The sequence below is a fragment of the Carcharhinus amblyrhynchos genome, chromosome 31, assembly GCF_965287045.1.
Source record: "Carcharhinus amblyrhynchos chromosome 31, sCarAmb.v2.hapA, whole genome shotgun sequence".
NCBI lineage: Eukaryota > Metazoa > Chordata > Chondrichthyes > Carcharhiniformes > Carcharhinidae > Carcharhinus > Carcharhinus amblyrhynchos.
This window is the reverse complement of record NC_137354.1, coordinates 54,860-78,069: the sequence shown is the minus strand read 5'-3', so window position 1 is coordinate 78,069 and position 23,210 is coordinate 54,860. Positions and strand designations below refer to the sequence as shown.

The 23,210-nt window shown below is 43.9% G+C and overlaps 1 protein-coding gene across 1 annotated transcript in view; it reads right to left on the bottom strand.

Moving 5' to 3' along the window:
* LOC145360517 (pro-neuregulin-3, membrane-bound isoform-like) overlaps window positions 1-22,514 on the bottom strand; it is a 509,505-nt gene extending 486,991 nt beyond the window's left edge. The window contains exon 1 of the mRNA XM_080215773.1: window positions 22,432-22,514. Coding sequence (XP_080071899.1) covers window positions 22,432-22,486 — 55 coding nt within the window. The 5' untranslated portion in view covers window positions 22,487-22,514. The remainder of the gene's footprint in view (window positions 1-22,431) is intronic.
* Between the last annotated feature and the right edge of the window lie 696 nt (window positions 22,515-23,210).

Sequence of the window (23,210 nt, the reverse complement as noted above, 5' to 3'; positions counted from 1 at the left end):
AGCAGACCTCCGTGTGCCCGAGCCCTTGAATATGCCCGACTCCATCCGATGTGCATCAATGATTGTGATGTGCTCACCAGTTAGTTACCCAGAAGCCTCAACACTAAAAGTACCCATGGTAGTGATAGTTTCTGTATTGGTGAGTTGTGTGGTACATGCTGGCGCAGCTTCACTGGTGCTGTCCTCAGAAGATTTTTCAGAGCCTCCCTCTGAGGTGTCGTCTGGGGTATCGCGAGGAGTTTGTTCCAGAGTAGCACCGGGGACATCAACACCCCAAGGATTGGGTTCCTCTGGGTCTGGTACTCTAATAAAGAGCACACATTAGAGGAAGGGAGGGAAAGCATCCTGTGCAGCATTGCACTTACTTCAAAGAAGACTTAGGAAGAGGGCTAAGCTGATTCTCACTTGCAAGCCATACACTGACCTAGCTGTCCGCCACCATTCTGGCCATTGAATTGCCCCCTGTTTCTATGGCATGCTGCTCATACCTGGTCAGCTGCCACAGCACAGGCAAACCACCACCAGTCTGTGCCCTCTCTGGCTGGTTATGTGCAGTTTTTTTACTGTGGGAACATAAGGTAGGTTACAAGCATTAATATATTGAAGTGCAATGAGTGCCTGTGCTTTGGACCTTGTGTTGGCAGTTTTGAGGAAAAGGGCCACCATTGGGGGTTGCTACTTGAGGAGTGAAGTAAGCGGTTAGATGCAGTTCTTGTTGGACGCCCTTCAGGTGTCTAAGCATGGCTTGAGATCTGTCCCAACCATATGCAGGTTTCAAAATGGCATGCACACTTGCCCTTGCTGCCCAAAGAAGTTTGTACAGTTTCTTCTGATACTGCTGCTTGGACTGAAGTGTCAGGCTCCTGGCATTTACTGCAGCTGCCACCTCCTCCCACAATGCACTCACGGTGGGCAATACCCCTTCGATGACAGCCCTGATTGGGGAACAGTAGCTGGCGCCATTCCTCCACTGCATCAGCAGGTGGGTCTGGTCGACCTCGGGGAATCTGGAGGCAAGTTTCTTGCCAGACATCTTTGTGGCATGACCAGCTTTGTGGCATGACCAGCTTATATACAGCTCTGGCTTGGTAGGGAGTGCAGGTACATTTAGTTTGGACCAGTCATGGGCTGGACAGTAAAACTTCCTTGTGAGAAATTTGAAGGGAACTTGGTTTCACTTGAGGGTCAGCCCTCTCTGATTGGCTCTCATTCAACAAGATCCTGTGTCCAGGGGGTGTGCAATGCTCAAGGTTCTCATTCAACAGACTGAATGTTTGCAAGCAGGGGTTGTGCATGGCAGCACAGCACGATTTCTGTACAAGGCACCAGTTAGATCAGTATGTTCATTGATGGGGGAGAATAGGGTATCTGCAATATCTGGCTCAGTGGGGGCATAGGGACAGGGGCCAGCAATGTCTTTGTGTGTGTGTGTGTGTGTGTGTGTGTGTGTGGAGGGGGGGATGGTGGATGGCGGGATGGGAAGAGAGGCCAGCGATGTCTGTGTATGGGGAATGGGGTAAGATGATAGCAATGTCTTTGAGGGTTTGAGAGCAGTGATCTCAATACTGGGAAGTCTTTTTAGCCCAGAGATGTGCACATGTGCAGTGGCTCACATATCGCAGCGATTTCAGCCTCTTCAGCGGGTTATGATATTCAGGCTCCTGCATTGCAAAGAGTATAGGAGATTCTAATGTGAACTCACACTGAAAAAACCCGGCATGCATTACTCCAGTTTTCTCACTAATTCGATATTTAGAACTTTTTGGGGAGAATCACAGCTGTAGATTCAGACCAAGATTAACAAGGTGAATGTGTCTCAATTTTCAAAGGGAGAGACCCCTTTACAATATACAGAGGCAGAGATCAATGTTAATCTACAACAAGAAGTAGAATGAATCATTGGGCCTGATTTTACCATTTTCATTCTAAGTGCTGAATCTGGGCGTAATGCAGATCCGACTTGGAGATCCCATACGCACTTTCAGGCGCTCCCATACGCACTTAGCCTGAAAAAAAATCGCCAGTCCCATTCACACTGTGGGCGGGGGTTAGCACAGCTGAAACAATTGGAGCTCTGAACTGCGCAGTTGGGAAATAATCACAGCCAGACGATCAGTTCAATATACACAGGGAGAGAATCAGACACGATTCACAAAGATAGAGAATCAGATTCAGTATGCACAGATAGAGTTTCAATCTTCTTAAACATGGATTGAATCAGCCTTGATATACAGAGACAGAAAATCAGTTTCAATCTAGGTAGAGAATTAGTCTCAATATACAGAGGTAGATAATCAGTCTCTATATTTGCAAGGGCAGAATCATCTTTGATGCACATAGGGAAGGAACCAGTCTAAATGTACACAAAGAGACAAATGTCAAACAGACAGTATTCTTTGGCCAGTATTTATTGTTCATCCCTTGTCACCCTTGAATTGAGCGACTAGGCCATTTCAGCTGCTGGTTGGCCAGCATTTATTGTATATCCCTTGTCGCCTGAAGACAGTTGAGAGTCAACCACATTGCTGTGGATCTGGAGTCACATGTAGGCCAGACGGGGTAAGGACGGCAGATTTCCTTCCCTAAAGGACATTTGTGAACCAGATGGGTTTTTCTGACAATTGACAATGGTTTCATGATCATCAAGAGATTCTTAATTCCAGATTTTTTTATTGAATTCAAATTTCACCACCTGCCAAGGTGGGATTTGAACCTAGGTACACAGAACATTAGCTGAGTTTTTGGATTAATGATCCAGCAATAATACCACTAGGCCATCATCTCCCCATCAGTCTCAATATACACAGGGAGAGAATCAGTCCCAACATACACAAGGAAAGAAACAGTCTTGATACACACAGGAAGGGAATCAGTTTCGATACACACAGGGAAGGAACCAGTCTAAATGAACACAAAGAGACAATCAATCTCGATACAGACAATAATTTAATTAATCTCAATACACACAGGGAGAGAATCATGTGGTGTATCTGGATTTCCAGAAGGCACTCAACGAGGTGCCACACTGAAAGCTGCTGCGTAAGATAAAGGTGCACTGTGCCTCTGGAATTAGACCATAATTGTTAACAAATTACATAGATGATTTGGAGTTGGGGACTAAGTGTAGTCTGTCAAAGTTTGCAGATGACACTAAGATGAGTAGTAGAGCAAAGTGCAGGAGACACTGAAAGTCTGCAAAGTGATATAGATAGTTTAATGAGTGGGTAAGGGACTGGCAGATGGAGTATAATATTGGTAAATGTGAGGTAATCAATTTTGGTAGGAATAACTGCAAAATGGACTATTATTTAAATGGTAAAAAATTGCAGCATGCTGCTGTGCAGAGGGACCTTGGTGTCCTGTGCATGAATCACAAAAAGTTGGTTTGCAGGTACAGCAGAACATTAAGTGGTCAAATGGAATTTTGTCCTTCATTGCGAAAGAGATGCAGTTTAAAAACAGGAAGGTTATGTTGCAGCTGTATAAGGTGCTGGTGAGACCACACCTGGAGTACTGTGTACAGTTTTGGTCTCCTTACTTGAGAAAGAATATACTGACACTGGAGGGAGTGCAGAGGAAGTTCACTAGCTTGATTCCAGAGTTGAGAGGGTTGGCTTATGAGGAGTGACGGAGCAGACTGGGACTATACTCATTGGAATTTAGAAGAATGAGGGGGATCTAAGAGAAACATATAAAATTATGAAGGGAATGGGTAAGATAGAACCAGGGAGGTTGTTTCCACTCGCAGGTGAAACCAGAACTAGGGGGCATGGCCTCAAAATAAGGGAGAGTAGATTTAGGACTGAGTTGAGGAGGAACTTCCTCATCCAAAGGGTTTGAATCTGTGGAATTCCCTGCCTAGTGAAGTAGTTGAGGCTTCCTCACTGAATATTTTTAAGGCAAAGATAGATAGATTTTTGAACAATAAAGGAATTAATGGTTATGGTGAGAGGGTAGGTAAGTGGAGCTGAATCTTATTGAATGATCTTATTGAATAACAAAGCAGGCTCGAGGAGCCAAATGGCCTACTCCTGCTCCTAGTTCTTATGTTCTTTAAAGGAATCAGTTTCCACATATATAGGGAGGAAATCAGTCTTCATACACACAGAGATAAAATGCACCTTCATATACATAGAGAGTGAATCATTTTTGATATACAAAAAGGAACCAGGTATGATATACACAAGAAGAGATCAATCTCAGTCTACATGGGGATAGAATCTGGTTAGCTGTGTGTGAAGATAAGATCAGTCAACATATGAACCTGCAGTGAATCATTCCCTAAATACTCTGATACAGAGTCAAGAGTTGATATAAACAGAGAGTGAATGTGTCTCGATTTACCAAGGTAGAGAATAATTTTCAATATACACAGTCAGAGTTCAGTGTAAATATATCCAGATACAAAATAAGTCTTTTCCCCATGGCATGAATCAGCCTTGGCATACACAGGAAGATAATCAGACTGTATGTCCACATATAAACTGAGATTTTACCGGTACGCCCGCCCTCGGAATTGGCATTCTCCGTTGGCTTCGGGCGGGATCGTATGAAACTCGAGCAGACATGCCGGTAAAATTCCACCCATAGAATCAGCCTTGATATTGCTCTTCATATAGGCAATAAAATGAATCAATCTCCATACACAAAGGAAGTTAATCATTCTCGAAATACAGAAGGAATGAATTTGCCATGAAATCTGCAGAGGTAGCATCAATCTGTATACACAGAGAGAGAATCAGTCACAATATACATAGAGTGTATCAGTTTCAACATATACAGGGATGGAATTGGTCTTGCTATACACAAGGACAGAATGGGCCTTGATATACAAAGGAAGAAAATCAGTCTCTATATATACAGTTAGAGAATTAATCTCGATATACAGTGGGATAGAATCAGTTTTGATACAAAGAAGGTGAGAATCACGCTCACTATACCCAGGGATAGAATCAGCCTCATGTTAAACAAAGTGAATGTGCCTCAATTTACGAATGGAGAGAATCAAGTTCCATATGTACAGACAGAGATCAGATAAAACGAGTCTTCATATACACGTTGAGTAAGTCAATCCTGATATACACAACCAGTCTCAACACACACTGGGAGTGAATCAGCCTTGACATATGTAGTGAGTGAATCAGTCTCAATATACAATGAGAGTGAATCAGTCTTCTATGACCACAGTCTCAAATCAGTCTCAATATACACAGGCAGAGATCAGGGGAGAGGTAAAATCAATTATGTGCACATGAAGTGAATGCAGCCAATATACCCAGGCAGACTTGATATATGCAAGGATTTTGTCCACCTCAGTACATACAGGGATTGAGTCAGTTTCAGTGCACAGGAATAAAAACAAGCTGGATATATAATGGGATGTAATCAGCATCAATACACACAAAGATAGTATCAATCTTGATGTACGTTGATGGAGAATCTTCCTTGATATACACAGAAAGAGAATCAGTTTTGATATACACAGGGAAAGGAACCAGTTTTAACATACATGGGGAGAGAAACAATCTTGCTAAATGCAGGGATCGAATCTGTCTCAGTATAGAGAGAATGAGAATCATTCTTGATATACACAAATGGACAATCAGTCACAATATACACAAGGAGTTATTCAGTGTCGATGTACACAAGGATTGAATCTGTCTCAAAGAACAAAGAGTAATACAGCACAGGAACAGGCCCTTCAGCCCTCCAAGCCTGCGCCGCTCATGCTTCCAACTAGACTATTTGTTTGTATCTCTCCATTCCCAGTCTGTTCATGTGGCAATCCAGATAAGTCTTAAATGATCCCAGCGTGTCCGCCTCTACCACATTGCTTGGCAGTGCATTCCAGACTCCCACCATCCTCTGTGTAAAATACATCCCTCTGACATCTGTGTTAAACCTTGCCCCTCTCAGCTTGAACCTGTGACCCCTTGTGTTTGCCACCTCTGACCTGGGAAAAAGTTTCCCATGTTCACCCTATCTATGCCCTTCATAATTTTATACACCCCTATCAGTTCACCCCTCATCCTCCATCTTTCCAGGGAGAACAACCCAAGTTTATCCAATCTCTCCTCATAGCTAAGACCCTGAATACCAGGCAACGTCCGGTAAACCTTTTCTGTACTCTCTCCAAAGCCTCCACGTCCTTCTGGTAGTGTGGCGACCAGAACTGGATGCAGTATTCCAAATGTGGCCTAACCAACATTCTATATAACTGCAATGTCATATGCCAACTTTTATACTCTATGTCCTGTCCTATAAAGGCAAGCGTGCCATATGCCTTCTTCACCACGTTCTCCATCTGCGTTGCCACCTTTAAGGATCTGTGGACCTGCACACCCAGGTCCCTCTGTGTGTCTATACTCCTGATGGTTCTGCCATTTATTGTATATCTTCGCCCTACATTAGTTCTACCAAAATGCATCACTTCACATTTATCTGGATTAAATTCCATCTGCCATTTCACCGCCCAATTTTCCAGCTTATCTATATCCTGCTGTATTCTCTGACAATGTTCATCGCTATCTGCAAGTCCAGCCATCTTTTGTGTCATCTGCAAACTTACTGATCACACCAGTTATACCTTCCGATGAGACAGGGAGGTTTTGGTAGGTTACGGGAACCGTGGTGCACGAAAGTTGTAATGACCCTAGTCAAAAAGAAAAGGAAAGCGTACAAAAGATTCAGAGAGCTAGGTGATGTTAGGGATCTACAGGAGTATACGGCTTGTAGGAAGGAACTTAAGAAGGAAATTAGGAGAGCCAGAAGGGGTCATGAGAAGGCCTTGGCAGGTGAGATTAAGGAGAACCCTAAAGCGTTCTACAAATATGTGAAGAGTAAAAGTATGAGATGTGAAGAAATAGGACCTCTAAAATGTGAAGGTGGGAAAGTTTGTGCAGAACCGGTAGAAATGGCAGAGGTGCTTAATGAATACTTTACCTCGGTATTCACAGTGGAAAATGATCTGGGTGGTTGTACTGCAGGCTTGCGGCGGACTGAAAAGATTGAGTATGTGGACATTAAGAAAGAGGATGTGTTGGAATTTTTGAATAGCATCAAGATAGATAAGTTGCCGGGACTGGATGGGATGTACCCCAGGTTACTGTGGGAGGTGAGGGAAGAGATTGCAGAGCCTCTGGCGATGATCTTTGCATCATCGATGGAGACAGGAGACATTCCGGAGGATTGGAGGATTGCGGATGTGGTTCCTATATTCAAGAAAGGGAATAGGGATAGCCCAGGAAATTACCAACCGGTCAGTCTAATCTCAGTGGTTGGTAAGTTGATGGAGAAGATCCTGAGGGACAGGATTTATGAACATGTGGAGAAGTTTAGTACGCTGAAAAGTAGTCAGCATGGCTTTGTCAAAGGCAGATCGTGCCTTACGAGCCTGGTTGAGTTCTTTGAAAATGTGACTAAACAGATTGACGAAGGAAGAGCGGTAGATGCAGTTTATGTGGATTTCAGCAAGGCGTTCGATAAGGTCCCCCATGCAAGACTTCTTGAGAAAGTGAGAGGGCATGGGATCCAAGGGGCTGTTGCTTTGTGGATCCAGAACTGGCTTGCCTGCAGAAGGCACAGAGTGGTTGTAGATGGGTCTTTTTCTGCATGGAGATCGGTCATCAGTGGAGTGCCCCAGGGATCTGTTCTGGGACCCTTGCTGTTGGTAATTTTCATAAATAATCTGGATGAGGAAGTGGAGGGATGGGTTGGTAAGTTTGCTGACGACACAAGGGTTGATGGTGTAGTGGATAGTCTGGAGGGATGTCAGAAGTTGCAGAGTGACATAGATAGGATGCAAGACTGGGCGGAGAAGTGGCAGATGGACTTCAACCTGGATAAATGTGTAGTGGTCCATTTTGCGAGGTCCAATGGGATGAAGGAGTATAATATCAAGGGTAAGACTCTTAGAAGCGTAGAGGATCAGAAGGACCTTGGGGTCCGGGGTCCATTGGACTCTTAAATCAGCCTCGCAGGTGGAGGATGTGGTTAAGAAGGCGTATGGTGTACTGGCCTTCATTAATCGAGGGATTGAGTTTAGAAGTTGGGAGATAATGCTGCAGCTTTATAAGACCCTAATCATACCCCACTTAGAGTACTGTGTGCAGTTCTGGTCGCCTCATTACAGGAAGGATGTGGAAGCCATTGAAAGGGTGCAGAGGAGATTTACAAGATGTTGCCTGGATTGGGTGGCATGCCTTACGAGGATAGGTTGAGGGAGCTAGGTCTTTTCTCCCTGGAGAGACAAAGGATGAGAGGTGACCTGATAGAGGTTTATAAGATGTTGAGAGATATAGATCGGGTGGATTCTCAGAGTCTTTTCTCCAGGGCTGAAATGGTTGCTACGAGAGGACACAGGTTTAAAGTGCTGGGGAATAGATACAGAGGAAATGTCAGGGGTAAGTTTTTCACTCAGAGGGTGGTGGGTGAATGGAATTGGCTGCTGTTGGTGGTGGTGGAGGCAAATTCGATAGGGTCTTTTAAGAGACTTCTCGATGAGTACATGGGACTTAATAGGATTGAGGGTTATAGGTAAGCCTAGTAGGTAGGGATATGATTGGCGCAACTTGTGGGCTGAAGGGCCTGTTTGTGCTGTAGTTTTTCTATGTTCTATGTTCTTCCAAATCATTTATATATATCACAAACAGCAGACATCCCAGTACAGAGGCCTGCAGAACACCACTAGTCACAGACCTCCAGCCGGTAGAAGACCCACTGCTACCCTCTGTCTTCTATGGCCAAGCCAGTTCTCCACCCATCTAACCAGCTCTCCTTTTATCCCATGAGATTTAACCTTTTGCATCAACCTGCCATGAGGGACTTTGTCAAACGCTTTAATAAAATCCATACAGACGACATCCAGGGCCCTTCCCTCGTCAATCGTTTTGTCAACTCCTCAAAAAACTCAACCAAATTTGTGAGGCACGACCTCCCTCTTACAAAACCATGCTAATGAGATTATTCCGCTCTAAATGTGCATACATCCTATCTCTAAGAATCCTCTCCAACAACTTCCCTACCACGGACGTCAAACTCACTGGCCTCTCATTACCCGGGTTATCCTTGCTACCCTTCTTAAATAACGGGACTACATTTGCTATCCTCCAATTCTCTGGGACCTCACTTTTGTCCAGTGAAGAGACAAGATTCTGTTAGAGGCCCAGAAATTTCATCTCTTGTCTCCCTGAGCAGTCTCAATATAAACAGGGAGGGGATCCATCTTGATATATACAGGCATTGAATGACACACGATATACACAGAGATAGAACCTGTTTCAATAAAATCAGGCAGAGATCAATCTTGATATAGAAAGTGATAAAATGAGTATTCATATACACATGGAATAAATCAGTCGTGATATACACAATCAGAGACTCTGTCACACTGTACATACCAAGTCAAAAACAATCTTGAAATGCAGAGGAGATTTAATCAGTCTCAATATACAGTGAGGGAATCATGCTCATTATACTCAAGAGAGAATCGGTATTCATGTACACAAGGGAGAATCCTTTCAAATACATTTAAGGCAGAGCTTTATAGATTCTTGATTAGCAAGGGGTTAAAGGTTATCAGGATTATGGGGAGGCAGGATTATGGGGTGATATTCTAATCATATCAACCATGATCTAATTGAGTGGTGGAGCAGACTCAAGGAGCCGAAAGGTTTACTCCTGCATCTAATTTGTATGATTGTATATAATATATACAGGGAGAGAATCAGTTTTAATACACAGTGATAGAATTGGCTCAATAAAGAGTGCAGGAAAATGAGGTGTCACCTGGTGAAGCTACAATCCAGGATTACATGGGGAAAGCAGTGGTATTGTGATAACATCACTGCAGTCGTTGTGAAAAAAAAAAGCCCATCGGGTTCACTAATATCCTTGAGGAAGGAAATCAGCCATTCTTAATAGTTGTGACCAATGTGTGACTCCAGGGGAGGTAGTGCCATTAAGGTATTGTCACTGGATTAGTATTTCAGAGATCCAGGATAATCATCTGGGGACCCAGGTTCAAATCCCACCTGGGCAGATGTTGAAGTTTGAATTGAATAAAAATCTGGAATTATAGTTTAGTGATGATCATGGAATCATTATCAAATGTCATAAAAATCCACTTGGCTCACAAATGGCCTTTAGGGAACTGTTCATGTGATTCCAGATCCACAGCAATGTGAATTCGTAGAAACTAGAAGCACGAGTACAGGGGACAGACCACAGGTGAGGTTCCAGAGGACTGGAAAATAGCAATGTTGTTTCCTTGTTTAAGAAAGGAAGCAGGATAATCCAGGAAATTATAGGCCGGTGAACCTGACATCAGAGGCGGTGAAGCTTTTGGAGAATATACTGAGTCAGAGAGTCATAGAGGTTTATAACATGGAAACAGGTCCTTTGGCCCAACTTGTCCATGTCGCCTCTTTGTTTTTAACCACTACACTAGTCCTATTTGCCTACATTTGGCCCATATCCCCCTATACCCATCTCGCCCATGTAACTGTCTAAAGGCTTTTAAAAAGATAAAATTGTACCTGCCTCTACTACTAACTCTGGCAGCTTGTGCCAGACACTCACCACCCTCTGTGTGAAAAAAATTGCCCCTCTAGATCCTTTTGTATCTCTCCCTTCTCACCTTAAACCTATGCCCTCTGGTTTTAAACTCCCCTACCTTTGGGAAAAGATATTGACTATCTACGTTATCTATGCCTCTTATTATTTTATAGATCTCGATAAGATCACCCCTAAGCCTCCTGCACTGCAGGGAAAAATGTCCCAGTCTATCCAACCTCTCCTTATAACTCAATCCATCACGTCCCGGTAGCACCCTAGTAAATCTTTTCTGCACTATTTCTAGTTTAATATATAGCAGGGAGACAAAAGGACAGGATATATGCACGTTTGGAAGAAAATGGACTAATTAGTGACAGACAGCAGGATATATGGGGAAAGTCATGTCTCACCAACTTGACTGAGGTTTTTGAAGAGGTGACAAAGATAATTAATGAAAGAAGTAATTTCTATGGACTTTAGTAAGGCGTTTGACAAGGTCCCACCTGGCAGACTGGTACAAAAACTAAAATCATATGGGATTCAGGGTGGGCTGGCTAGATGGATAAAAAACTGGCTTGGTCATAGAAGGCAGAGAGTAGCAGTGGAAGGGTGTTTTTCAGAATGGAGATCCGTAGCTAGTGCTGTTACGTCGGGATCAGTGCTGGGACCCCTATTGTTTGTAGTATATATTAATGATCTGGAGGAAAATATAGGGGGTCTGATTAGTAATTTTGCAGATGACACGAAGATTGGTTGCTGATAGTGCCAGGAATTGTCAAAGGATACAAGAGAATATAGATAAATTGGAGACGTGGGCACAGAAATGGCAGATGGAGTTTAATCTGGACAAACGTGAGGTGCTGCATTTGAGGATCAAATTTAGGTGTGAATCATACAGTAAATGGCAGAATCCTTAGGAACATTGATGTACAGAGGGATGTGGGTGTGCGGGTCCGTAATTCCCTAAAAGTGGCAACATAAGTGGCCAAGGTACGAAGGCACATGGCTTGCTTGCCTTCATTGGCCAGAGCATTGAGTACAAGAATTGGAAATCGTTTTGTAGCTATACAAAACTTTAGTTAGGCTGCATTTGGAGCATTGCGTGCAGTTCTTGTCACCACACTACCAGAGGGACGTAGAAAATTTGGAGAGAGTGCAAAGAAGGTTCAACAGATTGTTGCCTTTGTTTGAACAGAGGGGAGTACGGTAGGATGAGAGAAGAATTGGCGAATGTGGACTGGGAGAGCGCGTTGGAAGGTAGGTCTGCTGAGGAGCAGTGGAGAATCTTTAAGGGGATCTTTCTTGGTGCTCAGCGGAAATTTATTCCGATGGTCAAAAAGGACAGTAGGAGGAGAGGTAATAAGCCGTGGATAACGAAGGAGGTGAAGGAAAGTGTTAAATTAAAAGCAGAGGCGTTTAGAGTAGCTAAGAGTAGTGGGCGAGAAGAGGATTGGGAGAGGTTTAAATGTCAACAAAGATTGACAAAGAAGTTGATAAAGAAGGGTAGGAGAAACTACGAAGCTGGGCTAGCGCTTAATATAAAAAAGGATAGCAAGAGTTTTTATAAATATATAAAAAGGAAGAGGCTGGCTAGGGTGAACGTTGGTCCCTTAGAGGATGAGAAGGGGGACTTAGTGGTAGGGGATGGGGATATGGCTGAGGTCCTGAATAACTTTTTTGTTTCTGTCTTCACGGAGGAGGACGTGAATAATTTGCCGGGTGTTAGAGATGGAAAGGTGGTAAGACTGGAGGGTCTTAATGACATTACTGTTATGAGAGAGGCGGTGCTCGACAGACTGGAGGGGCTGATTGTGGACAAGTCGCCAAGACCGGATGGAATGCATCCGAGGGTTCTGAAAGAAATGGCGGAGGTGATAGTGGATGCCTTGGTGGTTATTTTCCAGACGTCGCTGGATTCCGGGGAAGTGCCGGAAGATTGGAAAGCTGCTAATGTTACGCCGTTGTTTAAGAAGGGTGCCAGGCAAAAGGCAGGGAATTATAGGCCGGTTAGTTTAACGTCTGTTGTAGGTAAAATGTTAGAATCCATCATCAAGGAGGAAATAGCGAGGCATCTTGAGAGGAATTGCTTGATAGAGCAGACGCAGCACGGTTTCGTTAAGGGGAAGTCGTGTCTGACAAATTTACTGGAGTTCTATGAGGATGTGTCTAGGGCGGTGGATAGAGGAGAGCCGGTGGATGTGGTCTTTCTTGATTTTCAGAAGGCGTTTGACAAGGTATCTCACAAGAGGTTATTGCAGAAGGTCAGGGGACATGGAGTTGGGGGTAGGGTGTTAGCGTGGCTAGAGGATTGGTTGTCAAATAGGAGGCAGAGAGTGGGGGTCAATGGGTGCTATTCGGATTGGCGGATGGTGACTAGTGGAGTGCCCCAGGGGTCGGTGCTGGGGCCTCAGCTATTTACCATTTATATAGATGATCTGGAGGAGGGAACCGAGTGTAGGGTGTTGAAATTTGCTGATGACACCAAGATTGGTGGAACGGCAAATTGTGCGGAGGGTGTGGAGAGTCTACAGAAGGATCTACATAGGCTGGGCGAATGGGCCAGGAAATGGCAAATGGAATTTAATGTTGGCAAGTGCGAGGTGGTCCACTTTGGTAGGAATAATGGTAGGAAGGATTATTACTTACGTGGCGAAAAACTGCAGCAGGCAACGGTGCAGAGGGACCTTGGGGTCCTTGTGCATGAGTCGCAAAAACCCAGCTTGCAGGTGCAGCAGGTGGTCAGGAAGGCGAATGGGATGCTGGCCTTCATAGCGAGGGGGATTGAATATAAAAGTAGGGAGGTCTTGCTGCGGCTGTATAGGGCATTGGTGAGGCCGCAGCTGGAGTACTGTGTGCAGTTTTGGGTGCCGTACTTATGCAAGGATATTTTGGCCTTGGAGGGAGTGCAGAGGAGGTTTACTAGGCTGATACCGGAGTTGAGGGGGTTGAGCTATGAGGAGAGGCTGAATAAACTAGGCTTGTACTCATTAGAGTTTAGAAGAATGAGGGGAGATCTCATTGAGACGTATAAGATGATGAATGGGATGGATAGGATAGAGGTGGAGAGACTCTTCCCGCTCAGAAAGGATAGTAGGACTAGGGGGCACAGCCTCAAGATAAAGAGGGGGCGGTTTAGAACGGAGTTGAGGAGGAACTTCTTCACTCAAAGGGTGGTGAATCTCTGGAATTCTCTGCCCGTTGAAGTGGTGGAGGCTGCTTCGCTAAATATTTTTAAGACGCGGGTTGATGGGTTTTTGATAAGAGAGGGGATTAAGGGTTATGGGGAGAGGGCGGGAATGTGGAACTGAGCCACGACAGATCAGCCATGATCTTATTGAATGGCGGGGCAGGCTCGAAGGGCTAGATGGCCTACTCCTGCTCCTATTTCTTATGTTCTTATGTTCTTGCCTGATCTCAAGGATGTTAGCTACGAGGACAGGTTAAATAAACTAGGATTGTCTTCACCGAAAAGATGGAAGCTGAAGGGAGACCTGATAGAAGTCGACAAAATCATGAGAGGCACAGTCAGGGTGCGTATAATCAAAGGCTTTTTCAAGGGTGGAAGTGTCAGTTACAAGTGGACATAGATTCAAGGTGAGAGGGAAAAAGTTTAAAGGAGATGTGCAGAGGAAGTTTTTCACACAGAGTGGTGGGTGTCTGGAATGCGCTGCCAAAGAAGGTGGTGGAAGCAGGCACATAAGCAACATTTAAAAGGCATCTGGATGGGTACATGAATAGGGAGGGAATAGAGCTTTCTGGACCGAATAAGGGCAGAAGGGGGTTTTTTCATTTAGTTGAGGCATCATGATTGGTCCTCCAAGCCTGTGCCAAAGGGCCTGTTCCTGTGCTGTACTTCTCTTTGTTCTCTTTGTTTTTGAGTAGGCCATTTGGCCCTTTGAGCCTGCTCTGCCATTCATTTTGATCATGGCTGATCACCAACTTCAATATCCTAATCCCCCTTCCCTCCATATCCCTTGATCCCTTTTGTTCCAAGAGCTATATCTAACTTATTCTTGAAATCAGACAACGTTTTGGCCTCAACTACTTTCTGTGGGAATGAATTCATAGAATTCAACCATGTGGTTGACTTTTAAATGCCCCTTCAAGGGCAATTAGGAATTGGCAATAAATGCTGTTTGGTCCTGCCAGCCAGCAATGTCCACATTGCACAAAGGAATAAAAAAAAGACCCACAGCAATATGGTTGGTTCTTAACTGTACTCTGAAATGGTCTAGCCAGCCAGTCAGTTCAAGGACAATTCAGGATGAATAACAAATGCTGGTCATAACAGTGGTACTTACATCTTATGAAAGATATTTTTTTAAATGCCGAACAGCAAAAGCAGCATATGATAGACTCAGCTAAGCAATCTCACGATGAATGGATCAGATCTAAGATCTGCAGTTCTGCCACATCCAGTAATGAAATACAATGGCCAATTAAACAGCAGAAGAAGGAGGCTCCACAAATATCTGTATCTTCAATGATGGGGGAGCATAACACATCAGTGCAAAAGACAAGTCTGAAACATTTGCTACAGTCTGCAAATGCTGAATGCATGATCCATTTCAGCCTCCTCTGAGGTCTTCAGTAACACAGATATCTGTCTTGTGCTAAATCGATTCACTTCACCTGCAGTATCCAGAGCTATAGGCATGGGCCCTGACAATATTCCAACAATAGTACTGAAGTTCTGTGGCTCAGAATTAGCCATGCCTAGAGCTAAGCTGTTCCACTACAGCTACAACACTGGCATCTACCTGACACTGTGAAAAATTCCTGCATTTCCTGTCCACAATAAGCAGGACAGATCCAACTAAGCCAATTACTAGCCCATCAGTCCAATCTCAATGATCAGCAAAGTGATAAAATTGTCATTGGCAGTGCTATCAAACAGTATTTACTCAGCAATGACCTGCTCACTGTCTCGCAGTTTAGATTCTCCCTAAGCTACTCAGCTCCTGACTCATTGAAGCTTTGCTCCAAATATTGACAAAAGAGTTGAATTCAAGAGGTGAAGTCAAAATGACTGTCCTTGACAACAAGGCCACAATTTACCAAATTTGGCATCAAAGAGCCCTAGCAAAACTGGAGTCAATATGAATTGGGGGAAAATTCTCCACTGGTTGGAATTGTACCTGGCACAAAAGAAGATGGTTGTGACTGTTGGAGATCAATCATCTGTCAGGGAGCAGAGATAGTTTTAAATAACCTGTTTGACAAGGTTCCCAAGGCAGACTGGTACAAAAGTAAAAATGACATGGAATTCGGGAAAAATGACATGGGATTCGGGGTGGGCTATCTAGATGGATACAGAACCGGCTCGGTCATAGTAAGAAGTCTCACAACACCTGTTAGAGTCCAACCAGTTTATTTGATAGTAATCTCACAAGCTTTCGGAAATGGTGTTCCTTCGTCAGGTGTGTGGAAGGTTCTGATCAGAGAAGGGCATATAGAGTCACACACAGTTTACAGATTACTGATTAGAATGCGAGTCTTTACAGCTAACCTGCTATTCAAGTCTTAAAGATGTAGACAGTGTGAATGGAGATAGCATTAGCATAGGTTAAAGAGATGTGTATTGTCTCCAGATGTGCCACAGCGATAAACCGCACCGACCTCCTCAGAAGATAGACATGGGACACGGTGGACAGAGTACCCTTCATCATCCAGTACTTCCCCAGAGCAGAGAAGCTAGGACATCTTCTCCGGAGTCTTCAACACATCATTGATGAAGACGTTCATCTCACCAGGGCCATCCCCACACCCCCACTTCTTGCCTTCAAACAACTGCACAACCTCAAACAGACCACTGTTCGCAGCAAACTACCCAGCCTTCAGGGGAACAGTGACCACAACACCACACAACCCTGCCACAGCAACCTCTGCAAGACGTGCTGGATCACTGACATGGATGACATCATCATACGTGAGAACACCATCTACCAGTTACACGGCACATACTCTTGCAACTCGGCCAACGTTGTCTACCTGATGCGCTGCAGGAAAGGATGGCCCGAAGCATGGTACACTGGGGAGACCATGCAGACGCTACGACAACAGGATGAATGAACATTGCTCAACAATTACCAGGCAAGACTGTTCCCTTCCTGTTGGTGAACACTTCAGCGGTCACGGGCATTCGGCCTCTGATCTTTGGGTAAGCGTTCTCCAAGGCGGCCTTCATGACACACAACAGCGCAGAGTCGCTGAGCAGAGACTGATGGCCAAGTTCCACACACACCAGGACGGTCTGAACCTGGATCTTGGGTTCATGCCGCACTATCTGTAACCCCCATGACTTGCCTGGGCTTGTAAAATCTCACTTACTGTCCTATCTTGGAGACAATACACATCTCTTTAACCTATGCTAATGCTATCCCCATTCACACTGTCTACATCTTTAAGACTTGAATAGCAGGTTAGCTGTAAAGACTTGCATTCTAATCAATAATCTGTAAACTGTGTGTGACTCTATATGCCCTTCTCTGATCAGAACCTTCCACGCACCTGACGAAGAAACACTTTCAAAAGCTTGTGAGATTACTATCAAATAAACTGGTTGGATTCTAACTGGTGTTGTGAGACTTCTTACTGTGTTTACCCCAGTTCAATGCCGGCATCTCTACATCTTGGTCATAGTAGACAGAGAGTAGCAGTGGAAGGGTGTTTTTCAGAATGGCAATCAATATTTAGTGGTGTTCTGCAGGTTGCAGCACTGGGACCTCTGTTGTTTGTGTATATGTAAATAATCTGAGGAAAATGTGGGGTGGTGTTATTAGTAAGTTTGCAGATGACATGAAGATTGGTGGAGTTGCTGGTTGTGCAGGGGATTGTCAGAGGATACAACAGGATATAGATAAATTGGAGACTTGGGCATAGGAATAGCAGATAGAATTTAATGCAGACAAGTGCGAGGTGGTGCAGTTTGAAGGATCAAACTTAGGTGTGAATTATACTGTAAATGGCAGAATCCTTAGGAACATTAACATACAGAGGGATCGGAGCGTGCAAGCCCACAGTTCCTTAACAGTGGAAACACAGGTGGCCAAGGTGATTAACAAAGAACAAAGAAAATTACAGCACAGGAACAGGCACTTCGGCCCTCCAAGTCTGCATCGACCATGCTGCCCGACTGAACTAAAACCCCCCACCCTTCCAGGGACCATATCCCTCTATTCCCATCCCATTCATGTCTTTGTCCAGATGCCCCTTAAAACTCACTATCTTATCTGTCTTCCACTACCTCCCCCGACAGCAAGTTCCAGGCATTCATCAACCTCTGTGTAAAAAACTTGTCTCGTACATGTCCTTTAAACCTTGCCCCTCGCACCTTAAACCGATGCCCCCTAGTAATTGACTCCTCCATCCTGGGAAAAAGCTTCTGACTATCCACTCTGTCCATAATCTGGTAGATTTCTATTAGACCACCCCTCAACTTCTGTCATTCCAGTGAGAACAAACCAAGTTTCTCCAACCTCTCTTCATAACTAATGCCCTCCATACCAGGCAACATCCTGGTAAATCTTTTCTGTACTCTTTCTAAAGCTTCCACATCTTTGTGATAGGCATGTGGCATGCTTACCTTCATCGGCCAGGGCATTGAGTACAAAAGTTGGTAAATCATGTTGCAGCTATATAAAACCATGGCTAGGCTGCATTTGGGGTATTGCATGCAATTCTGGTCGCCACACTACCAGAAGAACGTGGAAATTTTGGAGACAGTGCAAAGAACATTCACCAGGATGTTGCCACCAGTTTTTCACACAGAGAGTGGTGGATGCCTGGAACGCACTGTCAGAGGAGGTGGAAGAAGCAGACAAATTAGCAACATTTAAGAGGTATCTGGATGGGTACACGAATAGGGAGGGAATAGAGGGATAAGGACTGCGTAAGGGCAGAAGATTTTTTTTAAGTTTAGTTAAGGCATCATGATCGGCATGGTTTGGAGGGCTGAAGGGCCTGTTCGTGTGCTGTACTTTTCTTTGTTCTTTGTAATTCTTTGTTTCTTTGTTCTTTGATGTTTGTAATGTTAGACATCAGAAATAAGGTAGAGATTTAAGTGAGTGTCATTTAGTGTTTCTGTGTAAGAAAGGGTAAAATTCTAGTTAGCTTCATGTTCAGTAAAGGTGTTTGCATATATGGGGGTTTGGTTTAATTTCAAACTGTCTCTGTATTGTGCTTGTAGAGAACGGAGCCAAGGTTTTGAGTCAGAATCCTGACTCGAAACATAGGATCTGTTCTCTCTCCACAGAGGCTGTCAGACCTGCTGAGATTTTCTGTTTTTGAAATAGTTCTCACAGCTCTGCCAGAAGCAGAGAAGCAAAATGATGGGGTAATGGGCAGGAAAACTAAGGAACTGATAGTTCCAGAAACCAGAAATGAAAAGAGAAGCTTCAGGAAGATTGAAGTCAAAGGAACAATAGGGAACATAGAACATAGAAAAACTACAGCACAAATAGGCCCTTCGGTCCACAAGTTGCGCTGATCTTATCTCTACCTACTAGGCTTACCTACAACCCTCAATCCTATTAAGTCCCACGTACTCATCCAAAAGTCTCTTAAAAGACCCTATCGAATTTGCCTCCACCACCACCGACAGCAGCCGATTCTACTCACCCACCATCCTCTGAGTGAAAGGGAACTAGAATTTGAAAACTTTTCATCAAAGTTAAATTCAGCTTTAAAATGCAGACCTGGTGAAAACAATCCTAAGGTTGGTGACCTTGGTATAGCCTATGAAGCAGTAGTGTTCTTTTGGTGGCTGGGTACTTGAATGATTGTGTGAAAGCTTGAATGCATGTGGCAATTCAAGGTAGAGGAGTAATGAAAGGAGAGTTAGAGATCTGGGAAGTGAATCCTTGCTGAAACAGCTGAGGCAACACACTGTTTGGAAAAAGATACAAAGGCATGTTATTTTGAGAGTGGAGTTTGAAAACACTTGTGTGATGGGCATCTGGGAGGATTTGAGGGAAAAACCACAGAGGTTTGATCGGGTGGCATCTGCCACTTAATTTCCAAGTGTGGTGTGTCTGATCATAGTTGTCCTTTTGATTTACAGGGATTGTGTATTTACTGAGAACGTTATAGCGTACAATATGCTATGTAACCGATGTTATTCCTTAAAATCTGCACACATTTGTGAAGACAAGTATGAGTGAAAGAAGATTGTATTATAGTCAAACTTTTCATGTATAAAAAATGTTTTTTTTCTCTTTCTAAAAGCTTATTGGCAGTGCTCTGACTCTTTCATCCATGTTTCCCAAAAATAAATAAAAGTTACAGAGTGAAAGTTCTATTTTGGGATCTTCCCATCTTGTGATAACATCAACTGGACCACCCCCCACTCCAAACATTACTGCAGGAGTCCCTCAGGATCATCTCCTAGACCCAATCATCTTTAGCTGCTTCATCAATGACCTTCCCTCCATCATAAGGTCAGAACTGGAATGTACAGAGATGATTGCACATTATTCAGCACTATTCCTGATTCCTTCGGATACTAAAGCAGTCCATGCCCATATGTAGCAAGACCTGGACAATATTCAGGCTGACAAGTGGCAAGTAATGTTTGAACCATACACTCTCCAGGCAATGACCACTTCCAAGGAAACAGAATCCAGCTATCGCCCTTTGACATTGAATGGCATTACCATTGTTGAATCCCCCACTATCAACATGCTAGAAATTACCTTGAGAGTCATAGAAGTTTACAACTTAGAATCAAGCCCTTTGGCCCAACTTGTCCATACCACCCAATTTTTACCACTAAGCTAGTCCCAACTGTCCGCATTTGGCCCATATCCCTCTATATCCATCTTACCCATGTAACTGTGTAAATGCTTTTTAAAAGACAAAATTGTACCCGCCTCTACTACTGCCTCTGGCAGCTTGTTCCAGACACTCACCACCTTCTGAGTGAAACATTGCCTCTCTGGACCCTTTTTATCTCTCCCATCTCACCTTAAACCTATGCCCTCTACTTTTAGACTCCCCACCTTTGGGAAAAGATATTGACTATCTAGCTGATCTATGCCCCTTATTATTTTATAGACCTCTATAAGATCACCCCCAAGCCTCCTACGCTCCAGGGAAAAAAAATCAAGTCTACCCAGCCTCTCCATAATAACTTGAACCGTCAAGTCCCAGTAGCATTCCAGTGTAACTTTCCTGTACTCTTTCTAGTTTAATAATAAATATCCTTCCTATAATAAGGTGACCAGAACTGTACTCAGTATTCCAAGTGTTGCCTTACGATGCCTTGTACAACTTCAACTAGACATCTCAAATCATGCATTTAAAGTTCTGATGAATTGACCAGAAACTGAACTGAACCAATCATATAAATATTGTTGCTACAAGAGCAGGTCAGAGGTTAGGAATTGTGCAGAGAGTAACTCATCTCCTGACTCCCAAACCCTGCCAACCATCTAAAAGGCACAAGTCATGAGTGTTATGGAAAACTCTCCACTTGCCTCGATAACTACACTCAAAAAGCTTGACACCATGCAGCACAAAGCAACTCTTTGTTCTGGATGGTGTCAAGTTTCTTGAACTTGATTGACAGCTCATGCACAAACATTTGTTCCCTCCACCAGTGACACACAGAGCATCAGTGTGTACCATCTGCAAGATGCACTTCAGCATCTCACCAAGGCCCCTTTAAGAGCACCTTCCAAACTGCTGTCATCTAGGACAAGAATAGCAGACACATGGGAACACCATCACTGAAAGTTCCCCTCCAAGCCACTCAGCATCCTGACTTGGAAATACATCACTGTTCCTTCACTGCTGCTGGACCACAATCCTAGAACTCCCTCCCTAACAGCACTGTGGGTGTACCTACACAACATGGTATACATGGTTCATCACCATCTTTTCAAAAGCAATTAGGGATGGATGATAAATATCAGTGATGCCCACATTCCATGAAAGTAAGTTTTAAAAGCCTCAATCTACACAAGAAGTGAATCAGCCTTGGTATACACAGCAATACAATCAGACTCAATATGCATAGGAAGGGAACCAGCCTTTATATACACTGGGTTACAATCAATCTCGGCAGAAATAGGGATGGAATCAGTATTAATATACGCAGGCATTATCATACAATTTGAACTACTTCCACGATATATGGGAGCAAAAATAATTTTGACATACAGATCAATTTTAATATCAGATTGCATCAGCCTTTGTTTTCAGACATAAACCCTTTCTCATTGGAAAACAGAGGAAACAAGTGTATATAAAACTGTATTTTTAACACCATCAGAATGGAGACCAGTCATCATCATTGATTTCAAATCTGAAATCTGGAATGTTTTATGATTTTAATTGTTTGCTACTTCTACTGCAAAGCTAGTACTGACCCCATATAAATATTGTTATTTATTTTAATTAATTCCCTGAAGAATGTAACACACATTCCCACACAGTCCCCCCCTCACACACATATGTACACACATCCCCACACACATATGAATACACACACACATTAACACACATTCCCCCCATACCTACAAGAACACACACCAAAACACAGTACCCCTCCACACACAAACACACTCCCAGACATATGCAGACCCTTCCACACTTACATGCAGTCAGTTACATACACTCAAATAAACACACACTAACTCAAACATTCACAGATACACTCATGCCTTCACACCCACACACATTTACACACTCACATTCTCTCACACACTGATACATGTGCTCCCACACACTCATATTCACACATCTCATATACACTGACATGCATCAAACACATATATATTCACAGTCACATAGTCACACACACATTCACTTACACACATTAAGTATGCAGCTCTCACATTCCAATATTTGCAGAATATTGAGTTCTGATTTACTTACGAAATTTGGGTCCAATGACAGAATGGATCTCGGTGGTAGATTCCCCCGAGTTCATTAGTGTCCAGGATGGTGTGGAGTCGTGCAGAAAGTGTTTGCTTGAAGAGGTAGAAAAGGGCACTGGTTGCCAAGTTGGTACATGTGAGACAGTTGGGGTAAGACGAAAAGGTAATGTGCCTGGGACTGTTGGAGTGAGGGGTCCAGGTGGAGTTGTCATGTGGGGTAGGGGGCTGCGGTGGGCAGTGGTTGAGCGGATTGTACCATGGGCACTAATCCTGGGGGTGAGCGAGATTGTACCCCGGGTACTGGCAGCAATAGTACTAATGATGGTATTTGTACCAGTGAACATGGTAGTGGCCTCAGGCTTAGGAAAGGAGCTTGGCTTTGAGAGGAAGATAGGATCCTGCCCAATGCGGTTGGACTCCAAGTTATCTGAGGGCACATATTCCTTAACCGAACCAACAAGAATCCACCTGAGCAACATCAGACTGAGTCCCAGCCCAATGAATCCAATCAGAAGAGGAACAATACAGAGCCAGGTTTGTTGGCGAGGCCACACAATACAACCACTGCAGTGTAATCCCCTGGATGGTGGAGAGCTCTCCTGCTCTTCTGTCGGATTAGCACCTTCCGAGTCTCCAGAAACAACAGGAAAAACAGGTGGAGCTGAAGAGATTCCTCCTTCACTCATACTGTAGAGAATGCCAAGCCCTCGGGTCCAGGGACAGACATCAGGAATACATAGACAAGGGATCAAAGAATCCGAAAAATAGACAGAGCAA